The following is a 23,274-nucleotide window of genomic DNA, read 5'->3' on the forward strand; positions in this document are numbered from 1 at the left end:
TTTTGCCACTAGAGCTGAAAATTTATAGTGATGATTTTTTTTTTTTTTTTTTTTTTAAAGAGAAACCTTGAATAAATTTAGTGGGGAAAATATACTGACTTCATAGCACTTCAGAGTTTTTAATACTGATATTCTTATATTTGTACCTGTGCTTAGTGAACAAAAAAATAAGTTTAGATTTACGGCGTAGGTAAAAGATTTAGGGACACAACTAACTTTGAAGACTGGAAGAAACAGCGACTGGGCTCCAAAAAATATCTTCCAGCTGCTTCCATTATGTCAGTCTCTTTTCATTAAACTGATCTCTCGTTGTTTGCTTTCTTCTAAAGTAAACATGTATAATTAAAATACATCGTGCCTCTCGCCGGCTCTAATTCTGTACGTGGGTTTGTCGCAATGGGAAATACCCTAAAACGCTGCCGACGCCTCCGTGGAAGAGGGGCCCTGCGTTTTATGAAGGTAAAATATTAAATGGTGCAGCTGGATGAGGGGGTTTAAGCTCTTGCCCAGGTTGGCTCCGGCACCGCGGTGCCTCGGAGGAGCCGCGGCTTTGCCGTCGGCCACCCCGCCGAGTTTCGCCGATGGAAACTTGCCGGTGGGTTCTTCGCCTCTGCCCTTTGCGAGGCGGCTGTACGACGTCGCCGGGGCTCCGTGGCAAGTCCTTAAACTGCACCGAAAGCAAAAGCATAAGGGAGAGAACCACCTCGTTTCGTTGGAGCTGTAAAGCTTTCTCTGACATATGTTTTGAATGGAGATGGTGTCCCAAATGCCAAGATGTGTTGAAGGATAGCTGGTTGTTTTTGGATGATTGTCCTATATTTACTGCTTACAAGTTTCATTGTTGTTGAAAGTCTGCTGTGGTCTGTAAATATGTTCTGGAGCTGTATAAAAATATCACAATTAACATATTCAGAAGGACAACAATTGTCATGGTTGAATGACTTAGAAAGTAGCACAGGCTGTAAACAGGATGTGCTGAAATGAGCTCGCACACAGTTCCGCTGCAGTGGTCTTTTCAACGAGCGTCTGCTTGTTATCAGCACTTCTGAAAATAATCTTTGGATCCTCTAAAGGACATAATGCTCTGGTTTTTAAATCAGTTCTTCTAAGACGAGAAGCTTAGCTGGCATTGCTACCATTAAAGATACCCAGGTTTGGTTTGGGAGGGAGGTCTGGATTCTTGCTCTATAGCTTAGCAAAATGCTATAAAGGGAGGAAGGGAGAGAGGGGGAGGAAGGATGAAAATTCTCCCCCAAATTCTGCTGGAAAAACCCTTCTATTAACAAATTCAATAGCGAAGAGGGAGGCAGGATGTCCTAAGAGGAACTCATATCTAGACATGGTGGGTGTAAAATTTCCATCTCTTGAGCTTGTGGCTGGTTTTTAGTCAGTAGTGTTAAGATACGTAAGAGGAAAAAAAAAATTTCATCGCAGTGGTATAACATACTCCAGTGAGGCATTGCTGAATATAGGCTTGCTTGGTGGAGGGACAGAATGTCTTTGATTTTGCATCTCTGCAGTTTTAAATGCTGGAACTTCATTTCAGAGGATACCTTTAAGGACGATTTCTTTCTTAATGACCCATCCGATGACAAAGTACAGAACTTGCTAAAAACACCTTTCAGAAAGCCACGGACTCTTTCCGAGGTTTAATTCTCAGCAGCATTCTCCCAAGTCCTTGTAATTTAGAAAGATGACTTGAATGATGATCTAAAGACAGAGGATTTCCAACAATGTGCCAAAATTTTTCCTTTTGGCATCTCTCCCTGTGGGAGCCTCTGCTCTCCCCGGTGTTCTTAGGAGCAGTTTCTCTTAGCGTGGACAACTTGGGCCTCAAGTCCAGAAGGGATGAGATGTTGAAATGGTTTCCATTCTTCCCTTACAGGTGGTTTTGAAATTTTTGAATTTTTTTTTTTTTTTTTTCTTTCCTCTAATGAGTTCCCTTGCAAAGCAAATTGTGGCCTTCTCGGGAACAGCGAGGGAGTCGGAGCCCTGCGAGTTTCTTATGAGCATATGGTCAGGCTGAAAAATAGCAGATGCTGCATGAGCAAAGGGCAGAGCCTCAGAAGGTAGGAGATGAAGAAGGCTTCAAGAGACCCTCGCTCAATGCTCTTGCAGTTCAAAATCAAATGCTGCCATTATGTAAGTTATCCCTGGCAAAAGCTTCCGAGTTTTGCAGTCGTGCCTCAGCTGTTGGTGGAAGAGTGGAAGTTTTCCAAAAGCGACAAGTCATTTTGCAGACTTGCATTTTATGAAATACAGTTGAGTTGGGGTGCTTCGAAAGAGTCCAGTGAAAAGGCCTGGAGGTCTGAATATATTTGATAAAAAGAACTATGCTGGGCTGGTATTGAACGCTGAAGAGGTTTTGCAGGTCGATTTGGCGTCTGTTATTAGTGTGTAAGAGGAATAGAAAGCCTTGAGAAAATTAATGAAATCCTCAGGGTTGAAGATGGGTGGTTTCAACAGCGGTTCCTTGCCTACCAAGGAAATGAGAGTGAGTATCCCTGTTCCTCGGCCTCGCTGTTTAAGAGCAGCACGGCGTACGGACGGATTGCCCACGAGTGAGCAAGCCAACGCTCAGCCGTACCTCCGCTGTAACCGCGGAGGATCGGCGTCCTTTTATTTCTCCTCAGGAAGTATAAGGAAAGTGGGTAGTGCTTTGTGTATTCTGCAGTGATGAGTTAATTTGGTGCTCATTGTGGTAGCACTGATCATAATGAATTCATTTGGCATTCATGGGGATGTCGTGCTTTTTTTTTTTTTTTTTTTTTTTTTATTTTTAAGCTTTTCTATTACGATGCAGAATTAGTAGACACTTACAGCGTTACGCATCCGATTCAGTTGTCATCGTACATACCCTGGTTGTACTGTTCCCTTGTCTGGATGTCGCTTGTGCGCTGTATTCATTTTCTGGAGAAGGACTTACTGGGTGCCAGCCGGGAAGTTTCGGTTACGGTGATGGTACAGCAGAAATACCGGGTTGAAAAGTTGCTCTTCCTCTTCTGCTTGCCTGTTTTCAAAGGCAAACTCCAAGGATGTCATATAGGATTGATTTTACACAGCTTGGAATAAACAAAAGGCATTTACTTTTGCTACGTAATACCCAGATCTAAACGCGTTGTCAGTAATTTGTGGCATCGTTGAAGGCAAATAGACTTTTTCTTGTGTAAATATTAAATAATGAAAAAGCCATAAAATATAGTCCTTTGCTCCTTCTCTTTTTTCTCTCTCTTTTTTTTTTTTTTTCTCTCCCCAAATGTGCTCCGTTGATAAATATATATACTTACTTTCCTTATCCCTTCTGAAGAGGGCATATGATTCAAGACGCATTTTTCTTTTTCATTGCTGAAGCGTTTCAGTGTAACAGGGAGACGCGCCGGTGAGTTGAAACAGTAAGCGTTGCTCTAAAACTGAGCTGATGTAATGCTGCAGGAAATATTAAATATGTGACTCTTGCATCAAGGGAGTGATTTTTAAAGCCTTTGAACAGATCCTAGTTTTAGTTGTGGATGTTCTCATATTTATTTTTTTTTCTATGTATAACGTATATTAAGATTTTAGACAAAACATGTAGTTCTCACTGGAGATATTCTGTGATGCCTTATAGACACAGGGCACTTATCTGATATTTCTTGTTCATGAAGTGCCTGATTATTAGTGTGATCTGGGCCATGGAAAGGGAGTAACAGGGTTTTTAAAATCAACAGAGAGCATTGTGATCCTCCTGTGCGCTGTTGCCAATTTGACACTGCACCGTGACACTCAATATTTGGTGTTTTATTTGGCCAGGGGTAAAACAATGCAATTATCTTCGTGTGCTTTGTTTTTTTTTTTTTTTTTTTGTTTTTTTTTTTCCTCCTTAACCAAAAGGAAATACCTAACTTTTGCGTGCAGTGAAAAGCAAAGAAGCATGAGCTGAGCTTAATGCACTGTAAAAAGTAAACAAAACAGAAAAAATGAAGAAAGCAAGTTTCATTTTAACTCAAACATGAGTTAAGCTATTTGGGTTCAGCAATGTGTGATATGACCTAACTCCGGCATCGTGGAATCGTTTCGGTTGGAAAAGACCTTTCAGATCATCGAGTCCAACCGTTGACCCAGCGCTGCCAAGGCCACCACTAAACCACGTCCCCAAGCGCCGCGTCTCCACGTCTTTTAAATCCCTCCAGGGATGGCGGCTCCACCACTTCCCTGAGCAGCCTGGGCCAATGCTTGTCAACCTTTTCAGCGAAGAAATTTTTCCTAATATCCAATCCAACCCCTGACCCAACGCAGCTTGAGGCCGTTTTCCTCTTGTCCTTGGACAGGTTTTCCTCTTGTCCACTTGTTACTTGGGAAAAAGAGATCAACGGTCCTCTTTGAAAAGCTTGGGACCACGCTAAGCAAGAGAGGCAGACCACCTTGTCATAGAAGGTGGCCAGGTTAGTCGAGCAAGACCTGCCTTTCATAAACCCATGCTGACTGGGCCCGATTATCTGGTTGTCCTGTACGTGCAGTCTACTCCAGATGATCTCCTCCATAACTTTCCCCGGCACCAAGGCTGACAGGCCTGTGGTTTCCCAGATCCTCCTTCCGACCCTTCTTGTAGACGGGCGTCACGTTTGCCATCCTCCAGTCACCTGGGACCTCCCCGCTTGGCCAAGAGTGCTGATAACTGATGGGAAGTGGCCTGGTGAGCGCTTCCACCGGCTCCCTCCGTACCCTTGGGTGGATCCCATCTGGCCCCGTAGACTCGTGTGGGTCTCAGTGGTGTAGCAGGTCCCAAACCCCTTCCTCTTTGGATTATGGGGGCTTCATTCTGCTCCCTGTCTTCCAGCTGAGGCGACTGCGTACCCCGAGAACAACTGGTTTTACCACTAAAGATTGAGGCAAAGCAGGCATTAAACACCTCAGCTTTTTCCTCATCCTTTATCACTATGTTTCCCCCCACACCCAATAAAGGATGGTGATTCTCCTTAGCCCTCCTTTTGTTGCTACTGTATGGATAGAAGCATTTTATTATCTTTCATGGCAGTAGCCAAATTAAGTTCTAGCTGGGCTCTGGCCCTTCTAATTTTCTCCTGCCTAACCTCATGACAACGTTGTAGTCCAACTGAGCTGCCTGCCCCTTCTTCCAAAGGGCATAAACTCTCCTTTTTTTTTCCCCAAGTTCCAGCCAAAGCTCTCTGTTCAGCCAAGCTGGTCTTCTTCCCCACCGGCTCGTCTTTTGGCACATGGGGAGGGCCTGTTCCTGCACCTGAGATTTCCTTCTTGAAGAACATCCAGCCTTCCTGGATTCCTTTGCCCTTCAGGACTGCCTCCCAAAGGATTCTGTCAACCAAGCCCCTGAGCAGGCCAAACTCTGCACTCCAGAAGTCCTGAGAGTTAAAATCTCTTATAATTTTGTGATTGCTATGCCCAAGATGTCTTCCAACCATCACATCACCCCCGAGTCCTTCTGTGTTTGCAAACCACAGGTCCAGCGGGCCCCTTCCCTCGTTGGCTCCCTCACCAGCTGTGTCAGGAAAGTCTCTTCCACGCGTTCCAGGAACCTCCTAGACGGTTTCCTCCCTGCTGTATTTTATTTCCAGCCGACATCTGATAAGTTGAAATCCCCCACAAGAGCAAGGGCTAGCGATCGTGAGTCTTCTTTCAGCTGCTTATTGAGTATTTCATCTGCCTCTCTGTCCTGGTTGGGTGGTCTATAACAGACTCCCCCCACAATACCTGCCTTGTTGGCCTTCCCCCTGATTCTGACCCATAAAAAGTCAACCCTACTGTCACCATCAAGCTCTAGCCAATCAAAACACTCCTTAACATACAGGGCTACCCCATCACCTCTCCTTCCTTGCCCATTCTAAAGAGTTTAGAGCCATCCATTGCAGAGTTCCAGCTGTGCGAGTCATCCCACCATGTTTCCCTGATGGCAACTGTGTCTTGGTTTTCCTGCTGCACAACGGCTGCCAGCTCCTCCTGTTTGTTGCCCACGCTACGTGCATTGGGCTAGCGATGCCCTTCAGTTGGGCTAGCGATCCCGGCACTTTCTGGGAGGGGAGAAGCCTTAATTCCTACGTGGCCATTCTCAGGAGCTTGCGTGGTTTCTAACACAGCATTAACGTGCAACATCGGCTTTCGGTTGGACTTGAGCACGTATTTTAGGAAGAGGGGTTTTCAACCCAAGGAAAATCTAGCCCGCTGCATCAGAGTGTAATAATAAAAGACAGAAAAGGTGATTCTTGAGCAACGATGGAATGTTTTTGTTCAATTTTTTTTCAAGTCAGGGGCTTGAAACCCATTTTCTTAATACCTATTACTAGATCTCTATGACTTTTCATAAGGGGTCTGTGGCCAGCTTCAAAATAGGTGCCTGAGGAGGGGTAGGAGTCATTCCCTCCAATATCAAGGAAAGCCTAAAAAGCTTTCATGGAAACTTTGGAAATATTTTGGGGAGAAAAATAGAGATTTGTGGTTTTATTAGTTGTGTAACATTACAAATAATGCCAAATCTCAGAAGAGCGTTGAGCACGAATACCTTGGCTTTTGGGGTGCGGGGCTCCCGTGTGTGTCCATCGCTCCCTCTGTGCTTGATTAGCATTGAAAGACGCGGCGTAACGTGCCGAGTGCGCGCGTGTGAACGCAGAACCGGCGCGGGGGAAGGACGGAAAGCGGGTTGGAACTCCGGGACCTCGAGAGGTTGGGATGTATCATGGAAAGGGGAAGCAACCGTGTCCCCTTGGGGACTCCAGCAGCTGGCTGGGTCCCCAGGAGAGCAGGGCAGGGTGGCACCTGGGGCTGCTCTGCAGGAAACTTGGCCTAAGTTTGAGAAGGAGTAGCTTTTTTTGGGGGGGTTTGTTTGTTTGTTTGTTTGTTTGTTTGTTTTTGAATACAGGGTATATCTACATCGATTGCAATGAGGAGCTCTTTTCTCCAGGACACTGAAATAATTGGGGCATGCAGATAATAGGCTTTTGGGGTTCGTGTTTTCCAGCTGTGAGAGTTGTGGAGAATTGGAAAAATGAAAATGAAATGTGAAGTCTTGCACGCTGATGGCCATCGGAGGGAGGATGTACCTGTGGCTGAGGTGGTTCAAGCTTTTTGTTTTCTCCCGTTTTAAATGAAAGCCTGAGAGTGAAATTCTGGAAAGAAAGCATACCCACGCTTAGGCACTTTATGGGGGTAACTGGGGTCTCTTCTTGGCCATCAAATTCATCCTGTGCAAATTTACAGCTTTACCAGACTGATGTCAAATGAATTTTAAAAAGCTTTGGGGATGTTGTCACAAGCCCAAATCTGTACTAGGACCAAACGTGGCACTAAAGCCAAGTATTTGCCTTCAGTAACCTTTTACCAGTGGTTTATCTTTACCACCAAAGGCTGTTTTGAACTGGGTGGATTAAACCAGGCGAAATCACAGCGTGTCCTTGAAAACACGACAAGCTCACTTTGCCTTAAAAATCCTTCTGCGCTACAGTGTAATAGATCACTTAAAATTTCTGTAGAATTGATTTCTGGTAGATTTTTCCCTTGTCTGTTGATACTCTTGCCCAGCAATATACGGATTGTCTTACGATAGCAAGTGTCCAGTAAATAGAAAGTGTTTGCTAAGGGCTGTCATCATACACTTTAAATGCAAATACATCTAGGGCAGTTTTAATGTAATTTTCATATAGATGAAGTCATTCTAAAGTAGGCTTGAATTAAAGTGCTGTTCTCCAAAGACTACAAGTTTAGCAGAAAACGTCCTTTAGTTTCATTAGATATTTTTCTGCTGTTTTTGAAGTTTGATTTCCCTTTCATCAGATCTGCATGGTTTGCAATCAGGACAGTATCTTTTATTCACTGCAGTTGGTATAATTTGTGACTTTTGCAACAGTCAGTTGGAGGATGAGCTGGACTGGTGGGGGTTGTTTTTTGGTTGTTTTTTCTGTCCTTTTTTTTTTTTTTTTTTTACCTCAACTTTTTCCAGTTACACATTCCTCGCTAATCTTTCTGTTTCCAGGAAACATAAATATTGGGAATTAACCAGTCATGTACTGGCCAGAGAGGTACAAAACCCAGCTGCTGGTGTGGTCTGTAAAAAATCTGGTTTAGATAACAGCATCATATTGAAGTGCAGAACAGAAACAGCTCGAACAGATGCACTCCCCATTCTGAGCTGTCCATTCAAAGGGAATGAGCTGATCACTGAATTTATTCCCCACTCGTTAGTGGAAAAAAAGTTTGCTTTTTTTTTTTTTTTTAAAAAAAAAAAGCTTGATTTTTCCTTTTTTTTTTTTTTTTTTCCTTTTTTTTTCTCTTCTTTCTAATGAAGCAAGAAACCAGCCTTCACCCCGTGAGTCACATGGCAGAGCTCCTACTGCAGAAGTGGTGATTCATAGCGGAGGGGGAAGCTGCAAAAATGGCTTAGAAAGATGAGCAAAGCAGAGCCGGGGGGGAGGAAGCTCCTGAGCTCTGGCTGGTGGCTTCGGGGCCACCACGATGCGCTGCGGATTTGCCCAGCTCTGCCTTGTGCCAGTTGCTGGGGGCCCGAGACCTCGCCCTTCAAAAGCGTGACGCGCCTGCGCAGAGCAGGGAAAAATTAACCCCTTTCCCCAAGGGTCTGACAGATACTTAGAGCTAAATTCTGCTCTGAGGTTTTTTTTGCAGGCGGAAAAGAGAGGAATTAAGCCCACTGGATTGCTTCCATTAATTGGAAATTTCATTTATTTGCTTTTACAACCTCAAAGCCACTCATCAACTTGAACAGTTAGTAGTTACAGACGGTTTAAGTCAAAGCAAAACTGCACATGAGTGAAAACATACTTTTTTTTTTTTTTTTTTTTTTTAATTTATTTGTCACTCAAAAACCTGTAGGAAAAAGCCCCACTCTTGTAGTGCTTTGCCCATCGATCTTTCTGCAGGATCTGTTTGCAGGGCCGGGTCTCCAGTTCAGTTCCAGTTTCCGTACCATTAGCCCAGACCGGGCTCTTCGGTGTCGCATCTCATCCAGTCCTACTGAGATGCCAGAACCCTGTTTTTTCCTAGAAATTTCTAGATTAAGCTGAGAGGGCCTGGATTAAGTTTTTAGTGAGGTATTTCAGCACCTAAACATACTACCTCATTGTGAAAATGTCCATCTTCCTCCTTCTTCCCCTGGTTTCTGCTGAAGGCAGTGGGTCTCCCCTCTATTTCAAGATAATATTGCGTAGTTCAATGGCCTGCATCAAGTTCTAAGAACATAATTTTAAGCATTTTTTCCTTTTCAGATCAGGGATCTCATGAGAGTACCTACCATGTGCTGAATATGCTGTTGTGTACCTGATGCTATAAATTATTGGACTGACTTATTCCATGAAATAATCTCCTTAATCTATAGGAGCAGAGCATTAACCTGGTGGTTTTTTCCCTTGCCTTGTGGGAGCCCTGGTGCTCTCCCCGGATTGTTGTGATATATTGCAGCATTGCTGCCAACTGGTAATAAGATTACTAATGCAGTGTAACGGGTAGCAAATTATTCAATTCTATTCCATACCATTATTCAGCTTATTTTAGCAATTTGTGAGAGGGGTGTGCTTTGTAAATCAAACTCCTCATATATTATTTTTGTTAATTAAGAGTTAAACGAAATCTAACATTTCACTGACAATGATACCGGACCCACGTACTTCACAATAAGCTGCAGGAAAAAAAAAATATATAAAAATTCTCTGCTAGCATGTGGAGGAAGGACTGAGTAAGTGCTGGGCTCTCGCCCACGGGCCGTGTCCAGACGTGGTGCAGAGCGTGCCGTGCGGTCCTTGTGTTGCCAAAAGGATTTGGGGGTCCTCGTGCAGGGGAGTTAGTGTTAAGGATATCAACTCTGTAGTTTTAACTGCTAAAGCACAGGGTTTTCCCTGATATTTCACGACCTAGTAAACCATATCTTGGGGTATTCCTGTTGCGCTGGCAAAAAAAGGGCTCGGTGAGGTGAAGTATCCATCTGGAAGATGCTCCGGTGAGCACCACTTAACCCAGTTGAGGCGTTGGGCACGGCTTTCTGGGAGCAGGAGAGGGGTGACTCGGAGGTTGGGACATCTCTACGTGCTGCTCCGTCACCCGGAGCATTCAAAGTGTCTTCTCTTGCGTGGCGGTATTTCCTCTAAATATTCCCATGACGTTTCTCATTCACACGACACGCTTTTGGAGCGGTATTGTAGAAGTATCGCAACTTCTTGAAAAATTCCATCTGTACGTCTTGACTTAGTGGCACTTGTAGAGACTTGGTGTATAAAAATAAAAATTAAATCACTGAAGGTGGTTAAATAGGAAATTATTCGTTTGGCGTTGGGTGTCTAAGCTGAATTTCTGCAATGATTTTTCTCTTCTGTGTGTAAATGTGTTTCGTAATATCTTTTAAAATGTGGTTGTGTCTTGCGGAAAATCGGCATGTTCTAGCTGCATTCAGGTTTTCCTTATAAAGCTCATGTTTTCATAGACTGCACAAACATGTGCAAAAAAAAAAAAACCAACAACAAAAAAAAAACAAACGACCAACCCAGGCAAAATTTATTTATTTAGAAGCCCAATGCAGATTTCTCCCAGAAAGGGAACAAAGCGAATGTTAAAATAAGAAGGTAACCTTTGGCTCTCGGTGTCAGTGCTCCGTAGTGGAGATGAGCATCCGAGTGTTTCGCAGCGGCCTCGGGAAGCAGAGGCCTTCAGAGATACTGGGTGGGCAGACTGAGGAGGGCAGGTGGGTGGGTGAGGTGGAGTTGAATTATTGTTTGATTATTTCATAATTGTTATTTGCAAGAGGAGACAACAGACCGTTGAGGCGCCAGTGATGCTTACGGATACGGGTGGAAGCCCTCCGTCCCCCTTGCTTGAGGTCTTCTGGGAGGCGCGTGGCGTGCCGGGGGCTGTAACTGGGAGGAACTGGGGGGGACACCAAGGGGTGTTGGGGTGCTGCTGTGGGAGAAGTGGGCACACAGAAAAGGGGGGAAACAAGGGGTGTCGAAGTTAACGATGGAGAAGAATGAGGTTCTTTACTGGGCCCTCCTGGAAGGCCGCAGTCGTCTCCCAGTTAGTTGTCTTTTCATCAATGGCCTGGCCTTACGTAGGTTTTGGCTTTGGTTACTGGTTTGGAATGGAAATGTCCATTCCAAAAATTTTTTTTTTTCCTACCGAGCCCTTCCTGATCTCTTATACAAGGAGAGCTTAAGTAAATCTGCCCCGATTCATTTTTAAGTTACGGTGTAGAATGTAGGCACTTTGCCTGGAGCAGTGTGATTAATTATCATGACTTTGGAGTGCTCTAGGTTATTGGGTTCGAGTGAAAATTAAATACTTTAATCTAGACTATATAGGAATATGCAGTAAATTAATGAGATAACCACAGTTTGTAAGCCCCATTCAGTTTAGAAGAAAGTAGTCCTGAGAAACACTTTCCTACTAAACTCCATCTCCTCTTAACTTAAAATAAAAAAAAAGACTCATTTTGCTCAGGAAACCCTTTTCCCACAGCACTCCTTACTCCCAAACTATTCGGAACAAAATCAGACCTCGAGTAACCTGATAAGCCTGGAAAGGGCAATATATCTAGAAATAAAACTAGAAAGGGCAATATAACTAGAGCCTTAAACTTTCTCTTGCTTATAGTTCCAGTAGATCTGCTAAGCACAGGTTAAATGCCGAAGTTACGCAAATGGGATGGATGCGTGGAAGTCATCTGTCCCTACAAGCACAAAGTCTATGTCATAAATGTGTTAGAAAATAGCTTATGTCACTCTCCTAAATACAATGTGAGGTTTTATGACCTGATCCGAGAGCAGGACAATGCAATTCTTTGTTAAGAATATTAAGATCAAGAATAGTTTTGTTTACACTGTTGACGTTTTATAGCAAATGCTGTTAAGTGGGGCCTTGGACTGTCCGTGGATATTTGTGTAGGTTTTGGGAATTGAGGCAGAAAATAAAATGGCCATCTGATTCAAATGAATTTTCCAATTATTTGTGGCTTTAACAGAAGCGAGTGAAGTGTATTGTATATATTTGGCGGCTGGTCCTACTTCTTTGATAAAAACCCCAAACCTAAAGCATGCTATCTAATCCCTTGAGCAAACCAATAGTAAATGGTTTATCAAATAAGTAGTAGAAATTTCCTTTTTTTGAATGTGGGCTTTCTTTAGATTGCTGTCACAGGAAGAATAATTATCTGCAACTTCCCGCACGCTGGAGGGATTCAGTTTGTTGATTCCTCTTTCCTTGGTCAAGCCCAAACCGTTGCCTCCACTTGGTGCAGCTTCTCCCCATCCCGTGCCTGCAGTCTGTCGACATCCCCTCTATTGTCTGATACTAAAACCGCATTTGATTCCTCATCAATCCCATTATTGTCTCCCCGCTGTTTCCCAGGTCATATTTAAGTTTCCAGCACTGGTTTCCATGGCCCTTCACAGCCCATGCTTTTCTTCGGGACTCCATCTCCTGGCTCCTTTCTCTCAATGAAGTCAGTCCTTGATGACTTCTGTCACCTTCAAGCTTCCTCCAGATTTACCTCCCTGTCTGTCTTTTTTTTTTTTAACCATGTCTGATATTTAGAGTAAAATCTTCAAAAAAAGATTGCATCAGTGGCTACGCCTTTTAAATTTGCCAATCCTTTAGTTTACCAAATGTCCAGGTGACCAGCTTAATCCTTCCCTTGATCTACTGTTCTTTAATCCTTCTTCTGTATTTTGTCATTTTTCTGTTGAGCTTATTTTTTTATTTACCTCTTAAAAAACCCCTAATACTGAAAAAAAAAAAAAATAAATTCTTCCGAAAAACAGAGCAGTGGAAAAGGTCTCAATCCACAAAATGGGTGGGTTGAACTTAATTTGTATTAGCAGTATCTGACGTACTGTTTGTAAGGTGCTTCAGAGCACAAAGAGGAAATAGCAATCCCCAAGTATCTGTTTATCATACTTGTCTGAGTATGATAATAATCATAATTAGAGTCTAGGATTTTTCCCACCCTTCTCATTTTTGACACAACTGTAATTCATACAATGAGAAATGCTAATTGCGTGTGCGTATGGCGTGTGTACAAAACGTCTCTTTCCTGTAGAGATCTTGGTCCTTTTCCTTCTTCTCTGAGGATTTTTTGACTATTAAATCCCTTAGAAAATTGCTTTCATTGGTTAATATACTATTTAATAGACTATTTTTTCCCGTGAAGGTAAAATTCAAATCTGAAGATGTTTGTCTTTTTTCCATTTGCTATTCTATGTATTTTAGACCGTGTCAGCAAATCAACACAGTTGGCAGTCTCTTCTGGGGAAATACTCAGAGTGAGCATAAAGGGGTTTACTGACGCAGGTAAAGATATACGGGCTGAATTGCTGCAGAAATAAAAAGCCTGTTTTGCAAAGAGACCGCTGCTTGCCATGCACGTTCAGTATTTTGGCGTATTTTGGTATTTTTATATATATATATTTTATATTTTTAGCATATAAAACTGTCTTTGATTCTCTGCGTTAAAATCGTTTTTAAAACCAGCTGATGTTTTGTAATCCACACCTTTTGCATTACCTCTTTCTCCAAACAACTTTGAAATTTTTTCTTCAAAGACCTCAGTGTTGAGGACCCCTCAGGGACCAGCCTATGCCTCCTACCCACCCCACGAACCCCAAATCTGGCAGGGTCCATGAAGGAGCACCCAGCATGTCGGGAGCAGAACAGGCATCAGCATTTTTGAGCTAAATGAACACTAGCTTTTCCTTCAACACGAACTGTTTTTGTCATCTGCTGCTGGCAAGGCTGGGTTGTATCCACTTGTTCTTCTCCATCACCCAACCTGGCACCGTAAAAACCGGGCCAGGGGGGGATTTTCCTACCGCTGAACACCCTTTCCCCAGGAAGCATGGGCTTCCCCCCTCCTGTCCTCCTAAATTGTCACTCTTGCTCCTCTTAGGTAGCTTGGTTGACCCTTCTCCGTGCTCCGGTGCCACGTTTCTCCAGCAGCTTCACCGCTGGCTTTTCCTTTGCAGTTCTGGTGTCTTCGGTGCAGTGTGGAACAACACGCTCCTCTGATTTTTATGCTGGTTGCAAATGAAATGATGCCCTGAACCAGAAGCCTTTCCCGGACGGGTCTTCTGGTGGACAAAGGCTTGGACTTTGTTAGGCTTCTTCCAGTTGCCTCTTGGCTCGCTCGCCAGCTCTTGACTTCGGGAGAAGCGAAACTTTCCGTCTCCTTCTCCTAGTTGCAGCCCTCTGTGCGGGCAGGCGTGGGTGGGGGAGATGTGGGTGAGGGCTGGGAAGTTTCTAGGGGGCAAGGCCAGGGCCCCTGCGGGCCCCCAAGTGCCCTTGAACTCCAGCAGAACTTGCCTGACACGAGCACGGCGTCCAGAAGACGCCCGCTCTTCGTGTGCACGAGTCAAATGTTGGGAAGGAACCACCGTTTTCCTTGGCATCTTTTCCCAACGCAAACACATGACAGCATTTTGGGGGGAGGTTAAGCAAATGTATTAGTTTTGACTACAGTATATTACCTTTTGTCTTTGGGAAGTCGTCTTAAATAATTTGCGTTCGCCAATGAACATTTGGAAGATTTGCCTTTCACTCTGGGCTCCCACAGCTGGTCCTGTTTGCTGTATGGCTAAATTCAGGAACAGCTTCTCTGGAATTCTCTGAAATATATGTTCTAGTTCTAGTTTCTAGCCAGAAATTCTCTGTCTTCTCTCAAATATGTATTTTAGTTATTCACAAAAGAGTAAAAAGTCACCAGTTGAAGCATTTTTATGCTCTTGTATGTTAAAATGTTTTCCAAGGTTGTTACAGTATTTTGGAATTACAGTAATTCAATTCTGTTTCTGAGCCACAAAGACAAATAATTATATCAATAAATATTATTTTGCACTTCTGCACATGAAATGACTGTTCTTCAAGAATTATCTTTGGCGTGATACGTAGTTTATTCAGATCCTTTAAAAGAGTATGGCCTAGCTCTGAGTTAAAGTAAAGTTAAAGAAACATAATTCCGTGTTTCTTGCTGTGAAGCTGATAGATAAAGGCCAGATTTTTCACAGGCACGCTTCTGCTGCTCGCTCAGCACCTGTATTACTAAATTTGTTAAATGTCACGATTTTGATTGTGCTGCTTCTCGGAATGTCGCCGTTGTAAACATGAAATATTGTTTGTTCTGAACGAGGGGAACACAAATACTAAAGGCAACGTTTTAGTTTTAATTGAAATCAAATGGAAGACTCCCACGGAAATAAAATTCCACCCCGTCTTTTCATGGGAAGGAGGTTTAGCTGATGAAAACTAAATTTGCGCTTTCCGCTCTGCTTACTGTTTGAATCTTTAAGAAAATCATATATATATATGTATGCTTCTCCTGTTTACTTAGAAGAATAGTGGTCGGGTTATTTCTTTTGTGTATTTGTACGTGTGCAGGGATGATGGTGTTGGAAGGGGGGGAGTGAAGCTTAGGTTCTGCTTGGAGCGCAGCACGGAGCACCTCCACGTTGTAGAAACCATCAGCTCCTACGGGGAGAGGTTGTGAGTACGCTCTGGTTTGAGGCGGAAAGGTCGTGGTAGGGACCTGCGTGCGTCAATAAACATCCCCCGGCCCCCTCCCTCGATTTATCCCAGATGTTAACCGAACGCCTGCTTTCCCACAAAATCGCTCAAAACGCCGCTCGGACCGATGGGGGGGGGGGGCGGGGGGGTGGAACCAGAAACGCTCTCCTGGTGCAAATCCCAACGTCCCGCTCCCACCGCGCCGGCGGGACGCTTGCTCCCGTGCGACGCGTGCTTAAGCAGCACGTCTCTATGAATCGGAGAAATCAACATTCCTAATCACATTTGCTCCCAAATTAACAAGATCCACCACTGTGATTTTTTTTTTTTTTTTCTTCTATTACCTCACCTAGTTGCTAGACTGCTGCTACTGTGTCTAACACCAGGTGCATCATTTTTTTTTCGTGGGTTTTTCATAGGTATCATCTTTCAAATGGCACCTCTTTCTTTGAAACACTAGTTACTTTTGCTACTCCGAATATTCTTATTTTTTTCCTTTTTTCCCAGCTCTCTCTGCATGAGCAAAACGCCTGTGATACCCATGTTGCTGTTTACCCGAGTAAAGCATGAGAATATAATTTCCTAGCCTGTGATTTTAAGGTTTTATGTACGTGCCCAAATTTGTTATTGGAGGTGGTGGGAGGTTCAAACAAAATTATATTCCAGAGTCATCTAGTTTATTGTCCTCTGTTATTGCTACAGTCTTGGATGGCTTCCCAAGTATTTGTTTGGATTATTCCTGCAAAGCGAAGTTTGTTTTGTTGTGGATATTTTTTTTTTTTTTTTTTTTTTTTTTTTTTTTGTCCCTCCCGAGTTTGGCTGCTTTTCCAGAAAAAATCCTTTCTAATTCCACAGTCTCTGTTTGGGACCACCTCAAGGGATTCAATGCAACTTTTACCTAAGAAAGTTCAAGGAACTGGGCGTTACGACCAAGGTCAAGTAGCCTTCCCTGGTGCCTCCAGTTTAAGTATCACAGCCCCTTAAAATAAAGTAGGGGTTGGCCTGAGAGAGTCACACAGAGCTAGTGACCTACCGTGAAAATAATTTGAAATTACATATATTAGGCAAGAAGCTGCTCTTTAGGTCTTGTAATTCTGAACTTCTTTCCTTTTCTGGAGCTGGGAGGTGCATGTTAAGCACCTTTATTGATTTGAGATCCTGAGCCTGGAGGCCATTTGAAGACCCCTAATGATCAGGTTGCTGTTCCCCTAAAGCACAAGGGGTGGGGGTGGAGGTGGAATAGTGATCTCCCGCACTCTGGAACGCTCAGACCTCGCCGTTTGTGGTGGACCCTGATGGTACCGGCGGTGCTTTTGCTGAAATCACTCCCGTCTGTGTTGGCTGGGCAGAGTTGGAAGGTTCTCAGCTGCTGGGGAGCACTGGGAGGTCTGGGCAGGGCGTGAGCGTCCCGTCCCCGAGCCTCGCGCCCTGCTCCCACGGCGTCCCTCCTTCTTGGAGAAGTCAAGAGAAACGCGGTGCAAGAAGCCGAACTCTGCAGGCTGCTGAAAAGTCCTCTGAGGGTTGGGTGGCTGCTTGGCCGGAGGCTTTCTGGAGCTCGTTCCTCTGTGTAAATGCAGCATTTCGCCCCCGGAATCAGTGCTCTGGATTTCCCCGGTGCATCCTCAAGCATTAGTGGCCTCCCCGAAGTCGCAGTACCTTCCAACACAGGGGTGTAATCGAGGTGGATTGCAATTCTTTTTTTTTTCCCGGGTCATTAATAGAGGTGACCTGATTTGAATCCATCCAGTCTCGGTCTACAGCACTGAACATCTTTTCAAGATTCAGTTGAACATGCTTTTCGCAGGTCCTTTGCTTGAAATGCTCACAGTGGTTTGACTCCATTTAAACACCAGTTTTACTTCTTTTCGGTAGAACTTCTGAGAGGCTGAGTGAAGCTTTAGTTATTTAAATCCCCCTGTATTAATCACGTATGAATTGCGTTCTGAAAAACTGACCAAATCTGTCCGCGGTGATTTGCTTTTTGTAATGTCACATTGCCTAATGCTTGTGATTAAGTGAGGTTAATTTACAGGAGCCAGATTCAGGAGAAAATTACATATGTGTTCAAGTTTATGCACTCTGGGATAAATCCAAGCTCTGAGAATAAGTCAGTGGAGAATTTTGTGTCGACTTTGGTGTCATTAGGGTTTCACTGTCCTAATTACCTAAGTGGCAGTACTTACAGGGTACGTAATAAATTTCTGGAATTAGGTTTAGGAGCTTACAAACCTTCGTGCAATATCTGTCATATGAAATTATTAGTAATCTAGGCTAGGTGAACTAGGTAGTAATTAGTGAGGGTTTTTTTTCTGCTGAGGGAGAAGTGCTGTTTGATTTGAGGGCTGGTGAGAGGGAGGGGGGGACAGAAGTCAGCTGGCTTTTGGCTGTTGAGAAACATCCTGGATGCCCCGAAGACAATACAGTATATCATCAAACACAAAATGCAAGCTTGTTGAAAAACAAGAGGAAGAGAAGCAGGCGCCCATCGGTTCCTCGAGCCGCCACGGCCACGCGGAACGGGTGAGGGTTCCACGCGGGACGTTGAACCCGCGCCGGCCGGCGACGCGCCGAATCGGGGAGGAGGAGAATCAGGGAGAAGTTGGGTGGCTCCCAGGTTTTGTAGGTAGTTGTTGAGTTGTTGTCCTTCCGCGTGGTGATAGCGGGGGGCAGTAAGGGAGAGGCAAGGCAGCAAAAAATATTTTTCAGCAAAAAAGTGCAATAAAACTGTGTTTCAGTATTTGCTCTTTATAACCGTTGATATCCAAGAACAATTTTCATCCATTTCCCCGCTGAAGGTTTAGGGCATTTTTGAAAATGCATCTTTTTCCCTAGCTGGAGCTTGCATTTTTATAGAGCTTCACGATACGTGTTTTAGACTGAGTTCCTTCTTTTTGTCTGTAGCTGAGATAAAGAATTAGTAGTTTAAAACAATAACTACATGTTCCACTGTGATCAAGGAATTAGATAATCTGGCATGTTTGCTTAAGGGGTCTGTATCTTGGGGCTTTTATAGGGCAGTATTAAAGCCCTGAGCCTTCTTATTATGCCAATACCCAGAAGATTGCTTTAATGAGAAGTAAAGGGCCTTTTTCCAATTACAAGGGAATAACTGTATTAAGTTCCTGTGTTATGTCAACCTGCTTTGATTTGATTACTGCGAAAGAAATGGATTTATCTGTCAGTGTTACTTAATTAAGCCTTCTCATTGATGTTTTGCAGAGTAATATAGTGCGGTTTGCACATTTAGGTCTAAATACAAAGAAAATTGGTCGAAAGCTAAGACGTGACCCCCGAAGATAAGGCACAAGAGCCGTTGCTTGTCATTTTTTGATCGGAGCCCAGAACTTTTACCTTTGGAAGACCTTGAGCTTTATATGGGCTCTGACTAAAGCAAGGCGAAGGGCAAGGAGTGTTCAGCCAAAATTGAGATGGCTAAACGTTTTGGAGTCGAGGCAGATCTTACAGAATGAATCTAGTGAGGTTAGCCTCCATGTGTAGAAGAATGTCTGCCTTCCCGTGATGCGTCCCCAAAAACTGTCCCTCTCCCTGCCCAGGAGCGGCCTTCTCGCTCAACGGTGCTTCCCCTTGCCTAGGCAGGACTTTTTTGGGTTCATCTTGGTTGAGCCCAAGGACTTGGTCTTGGGTGTTTGAGGAGACGAGGGATCCACCCCAACCCTGAGGTATGCGTTGCTGCTGTGTTATTTTAAATATCTGATAGCGCCCTCTGATCATTGGCACGCTCGGCTCGAGGGGGGGAGAGGTAGGGATGATGCAGCAAAGAGCCCCCGAAAGGATAGCCAGGTGGGAATTTGGCTCACCACAAAACCATACATTTAACCATAAGCACCTAAATAGTTCCTTTCACGTCACTGGGACCGTCCAGCGGTTGGCCGTGAAACCAGTATTTCCACGTGCTGCTGGAAAGTAAAAGAAAAACAATTTTTTTGAAGAACACGACTCAAAAGAGGCACCATGAGTAGGTTAAATCACGTGTCTCAGCCCAGCATCTGTGGAAGGGGTGGTGGAAGACTCTTGGCTGGAGCTGGGTGAGGGGCTCCCAACGTTGGAAGAGCTCAACCACCCGAGGGCTGGTGTGGGGGGTTTCTCCTTCCCTCTCTGCTGTCCCTCCTGGGCACCGAGCGCACGCGAAGGGTTACTGCTCAAAACACAGCCCTGAAATATGTTATTTTAGGTGGTGCATTAGAGTGCCCAAGACCACAGCATCCATATTCTTAAAATATAAATAAAACTGTAGAATATAGCAGTCTGAAAACCTTTATTGGCGTGTAAATCTTGCATCTAGCACTGGCCGTAAGCCAGCGTAAGGGCCCTGGACAACATAGCTAATCTAAAATAACACGACTTTTACAGAAAAAGAAGTATGTTAATAAATGAATTTTAGCAATGTGAATAATACTTCCTTGTTAATGAAAGCGGAGCTCCCCAGGTGATGCCCCGCGTGGCTCCCAGCCCTTCCCCGGCGTGGCTCAGTCCTTCAGCCTCCGTTTTTCACAGTCACGAGTGGAACGGATTTTGGAAGCGATGCTCGCGGGTGAGACGATGCCCATCACAGTCAGTGGGATAATATCCCCTGATTTTTAGCAGGCAACGGATCGGGGCTCTATAGAGTTAATTGCCTGTTACATAACACAAATGATTTTTAAAAATATGCCTAATTAACCTAATAGAATGGTTGATCTGATCTGTCAGGTAAATGATACACATTTTCTTTCTTTTTCTGGAGCTTAATTAAATATTTACCTAAGAGTGTCTTGTGCTATTAACACGTTCATCTGTTACTGAGATAATAGGAATTGTAATTGGGGGAAAGTATTGAACTATACAAATGTGTGGGCTTTTTGTGGGTTGGTTTTTTTTTGTTGTTGTGGTTTTTTTGGTTTTTTTTTTTTTTTTTCTTTGGGTGTGTGTTTTTTGTTGGTTTTAAAATCTTGGAAGCCAACCAGATTTGGTCACAGCACCTACATGTTAAAGTGCTCACGTCCATATCTGTTTCTGAGCCAACTGAAGTTCCCGCCGATCCGGGCGCGCAGGTGGGGAGGGAGCTGCTCGCGCGCGTGGTCTTCGCCAGCGCTCGGTGAAAATTTCTCGAGCTAAATACGGACTTTTCCAGTTAGATTAATGCTACTGTTGGCGCATGGCAAAAGGCAAGCAAGGGTATTATTTCATTAGGATGCTAGTTGGGTACACAGGAATAAGTTGGAAAATAGCACTGAAATATGCAATATTACTGTTATAGATCAATGTCAATCACATTTCCTGATATTTAACATACTGTAAGTAAAAAAATAATGGATTTAAGCAGTATGGTCCAGTCCATCAACGTACTAAAGGACGTGCTTAACGTTAAGCATGAGTGATCTCATTTACTTGAATTAACCCGAGAGCGGGCTATGATTTCAGTGGAATTATTCACAAGCTTCCATTAAACCTGCGCCCAAGTGCCTCCCTGAACCGGTGTTATGTTTAGCCATTAAGTTTTTAGCCAAGTGGAAAGTCTCGGGAGCCTCCCAGCTCGTTTCAGGGAAGGGTTTTTGCCACGGCAGCCGTTGCGCGAGCGCGTCCCGGCGTGGTTGAGGGCGCTTGTTGAGGATCTTCTACTTTTCGGTGGCAGCGGTACCCGGCGGGGTTGAGCTCGGGGACTTCTCCGGGGCCTCGGTGCAACCTCTGATGTAGGGTGGCCAACCCCAAGGCGCTCATCCAATGCTTGGGGCACCCAAGAGGGACAGTCCCATGCGGTCGTCTTTGAAAGAAGTTACTGGGTGGGTCACCTTGGGTGTTTTTTTTTTTTAATTTTTTTTTAAGGCTTTAAGTTTGAAAAGGTTACAAAGAAGTTGTAATAGCAGTAAACTGGGTTCGTTGACAATACTGGGAAAGACCGTGGAATAAACACAGTTGCATCAGAGAAGAAATATTGGAAATGATGAAATGGGGCTGACTAGCGAAGCTCAGCTCGCCTTCCGGGGGGGTGAGCGTCCCGCTGTCCCTTCGGTGCACAACTAAAACACACGCAAGGAAATGGCAGGCAGAGACGTTCCCGTGTTTTGTTGCAAAATTAAGAAGGAATTTGTAGGAGTCCTGGTTCTTTGGTCCATACCCTAACCGGCGGGTTTCACCACGTCCTAGCGTAAATGCAACGGGACGTGGTGTTCCTAGAGATACCCTCTCAAACGGAGGGGGAAAATGGTTAAAAACACCCTGAAATGGGCAGGCTGGAATTGCTGGAGTGTCTCCTGCCCCCCTAATTCTTGCAATGAATTTTCTATCCAGTGATAAAGACAGAAATACCCGCCCTGCGCTCGGCTTTTGGAAGGGGTTTTTCTCCTCTTGAAATACAAATATGCATGTAAATGCTTCTCTGCAGCAGAAGCCTAGATTGCGGTGGTGAGAGTTACGTTTGGCCCCAAACAGGCTTTACTTCAATTTTGAGGTTTCGTCTGGTTTTATTTTCACTGTTTGACAATACCTGGGTTTTGTGCTGGAGCTTTTGATGATGGGATTTGAACTGGTACAGTGCAGTCGCTTTTTGAAAGCGTCGAGAAACACTGAGCCGCTGAAGTAATTTTTATGTTCAAACCTCAGGTTCCTGAGGGTCCGGTTCATTTCTGCTGTGAATTTAAATGAGTTAATTTAAGCAGTGGGTCAGAAGCCACTACCATCGTAGTAGCCCTGTGCCTGATTCTTAATTAAAGGCAACAGGAGATTAATTTGAAACATTAATTTAAAAGTGCCTATACAAAAGGAAAGAATTATTGCAATAAAGCCTAAAGAACTTTTTTGTCCCTAGATGTAGAAGACAGAACTAGCTCAGGGTCCTGGGGGAATGCAGGACATCCTAGTCCATCCAGGGTAAGTATATCTAATCTTTTTCCCCAAACCAGACTTCCTGCGTATGTCAATTTACAATCTTAAATATGAGTTTTACACCTGATTGCGTAGAAAAATGGGCATGCAAAGTTGGCTGTAGCCTGTCTTCTCTTTAAAATTGCTTTTTTATTTTATTTTTTTTTTTTTTTTTTAACATTCAAACCTGATCCTGTGATTGAATTTGGCATCTGCTCCGCTACTTCTAACAGGTAGCGAGAATATTAATTAACATTTTTTTTTTTTTTTTCTTTTTTTGCTAGGCCCTATCCCCCCCGCTCCTCCACCGCCCAGAGTGCAGGTGGAGCAGAGCCGGTATCGCTCAATGTTTCATTTTTCTTCAGCTGGCTTTTTAGGGCTTGCAACTATTAATTTCCAGCACCCATCTGAGCTCCGGGGCGGGTAGCTCGGCTTTTAAGGACGGGCCACGAACATCTCCTTGTGCTCCCCACCCAAAAGTGGGATCCCCCTTCCGGGGAACGCAGCCGCCGCGGCGATAACTCGCCAAGACAACCGGCCTCAAGTCATTTCCATAGCGGCTGCGGGTGGTTTTCCAAATTCTTTAGACACCTCGGGACCGCTTTGCTAGGGAGGAATTGGGATTTCCAGCCTCCGGAGCAGCGCAGTTTTGCCCATCCTCGGGGCTGGACACAGCTGGTGCTTCAGTACCAAGATGATTCTTTTCCCTTGACTTCCTCCAAACACATGAAGTAGCCTTTACGCCGGGCAAAAAAAAAAAAAAAAAAAAAAAAAAAAAAAAAAAAAGCTGCTTCGCTCTCAGTCTCTTATTTAAACAGTTTGTTTCAATAGCTTTTTAATTGTTTTCTAATTACCGCGAAGGCTGAGGGCTGGCGAGCGGCGCTCCCGGCAGCTCCATGCCCTCGAGTGGCTGGCTGG

At 44.2% G+C, this 23,274-nt stretch overlaps 1 protein-coding gene across 9 annotated transcripts in view; it reads left to right on the top strand.

The window, feature by feature from the left end:
* TCF4 (transcription factor 4) overlaps window positions 1–23,274 on the top strand; it is a 235,246-nt gene that overhangs the window by 53,467 nt on the left and 158,505 nt on the right. For all 9 annotated transcript variants that reach the window (XM_042804610.1, XM_042804608.1, XM_042804605.1 and 6 more), the window contains one exon: window positions 22,301–22,362. In XM_042804610.1, the coding sequence (XP_042660544.1) occupies window positions 22,301–22,362 (62 nt within the window). The remainder of the gene's footprint in view (window positions 1–22,300; window positions 22,363–23,274) is intronic.

Source organism: Tyto alba, unplaced genomic scaffold, assembly GCF_018691265.1.
Source record: "Tyto alba isolate M040663 unplaced genomic scaffold, T.alba_DEE_v4.0 Super-Scaffold_42, whole genome shotgun sequence".
Lineage (NCBI taxonomy): Eukaryota > Metazoa > Chordata > Aves > Strigiformes > Tytonidae > Tyto > Tyto alba.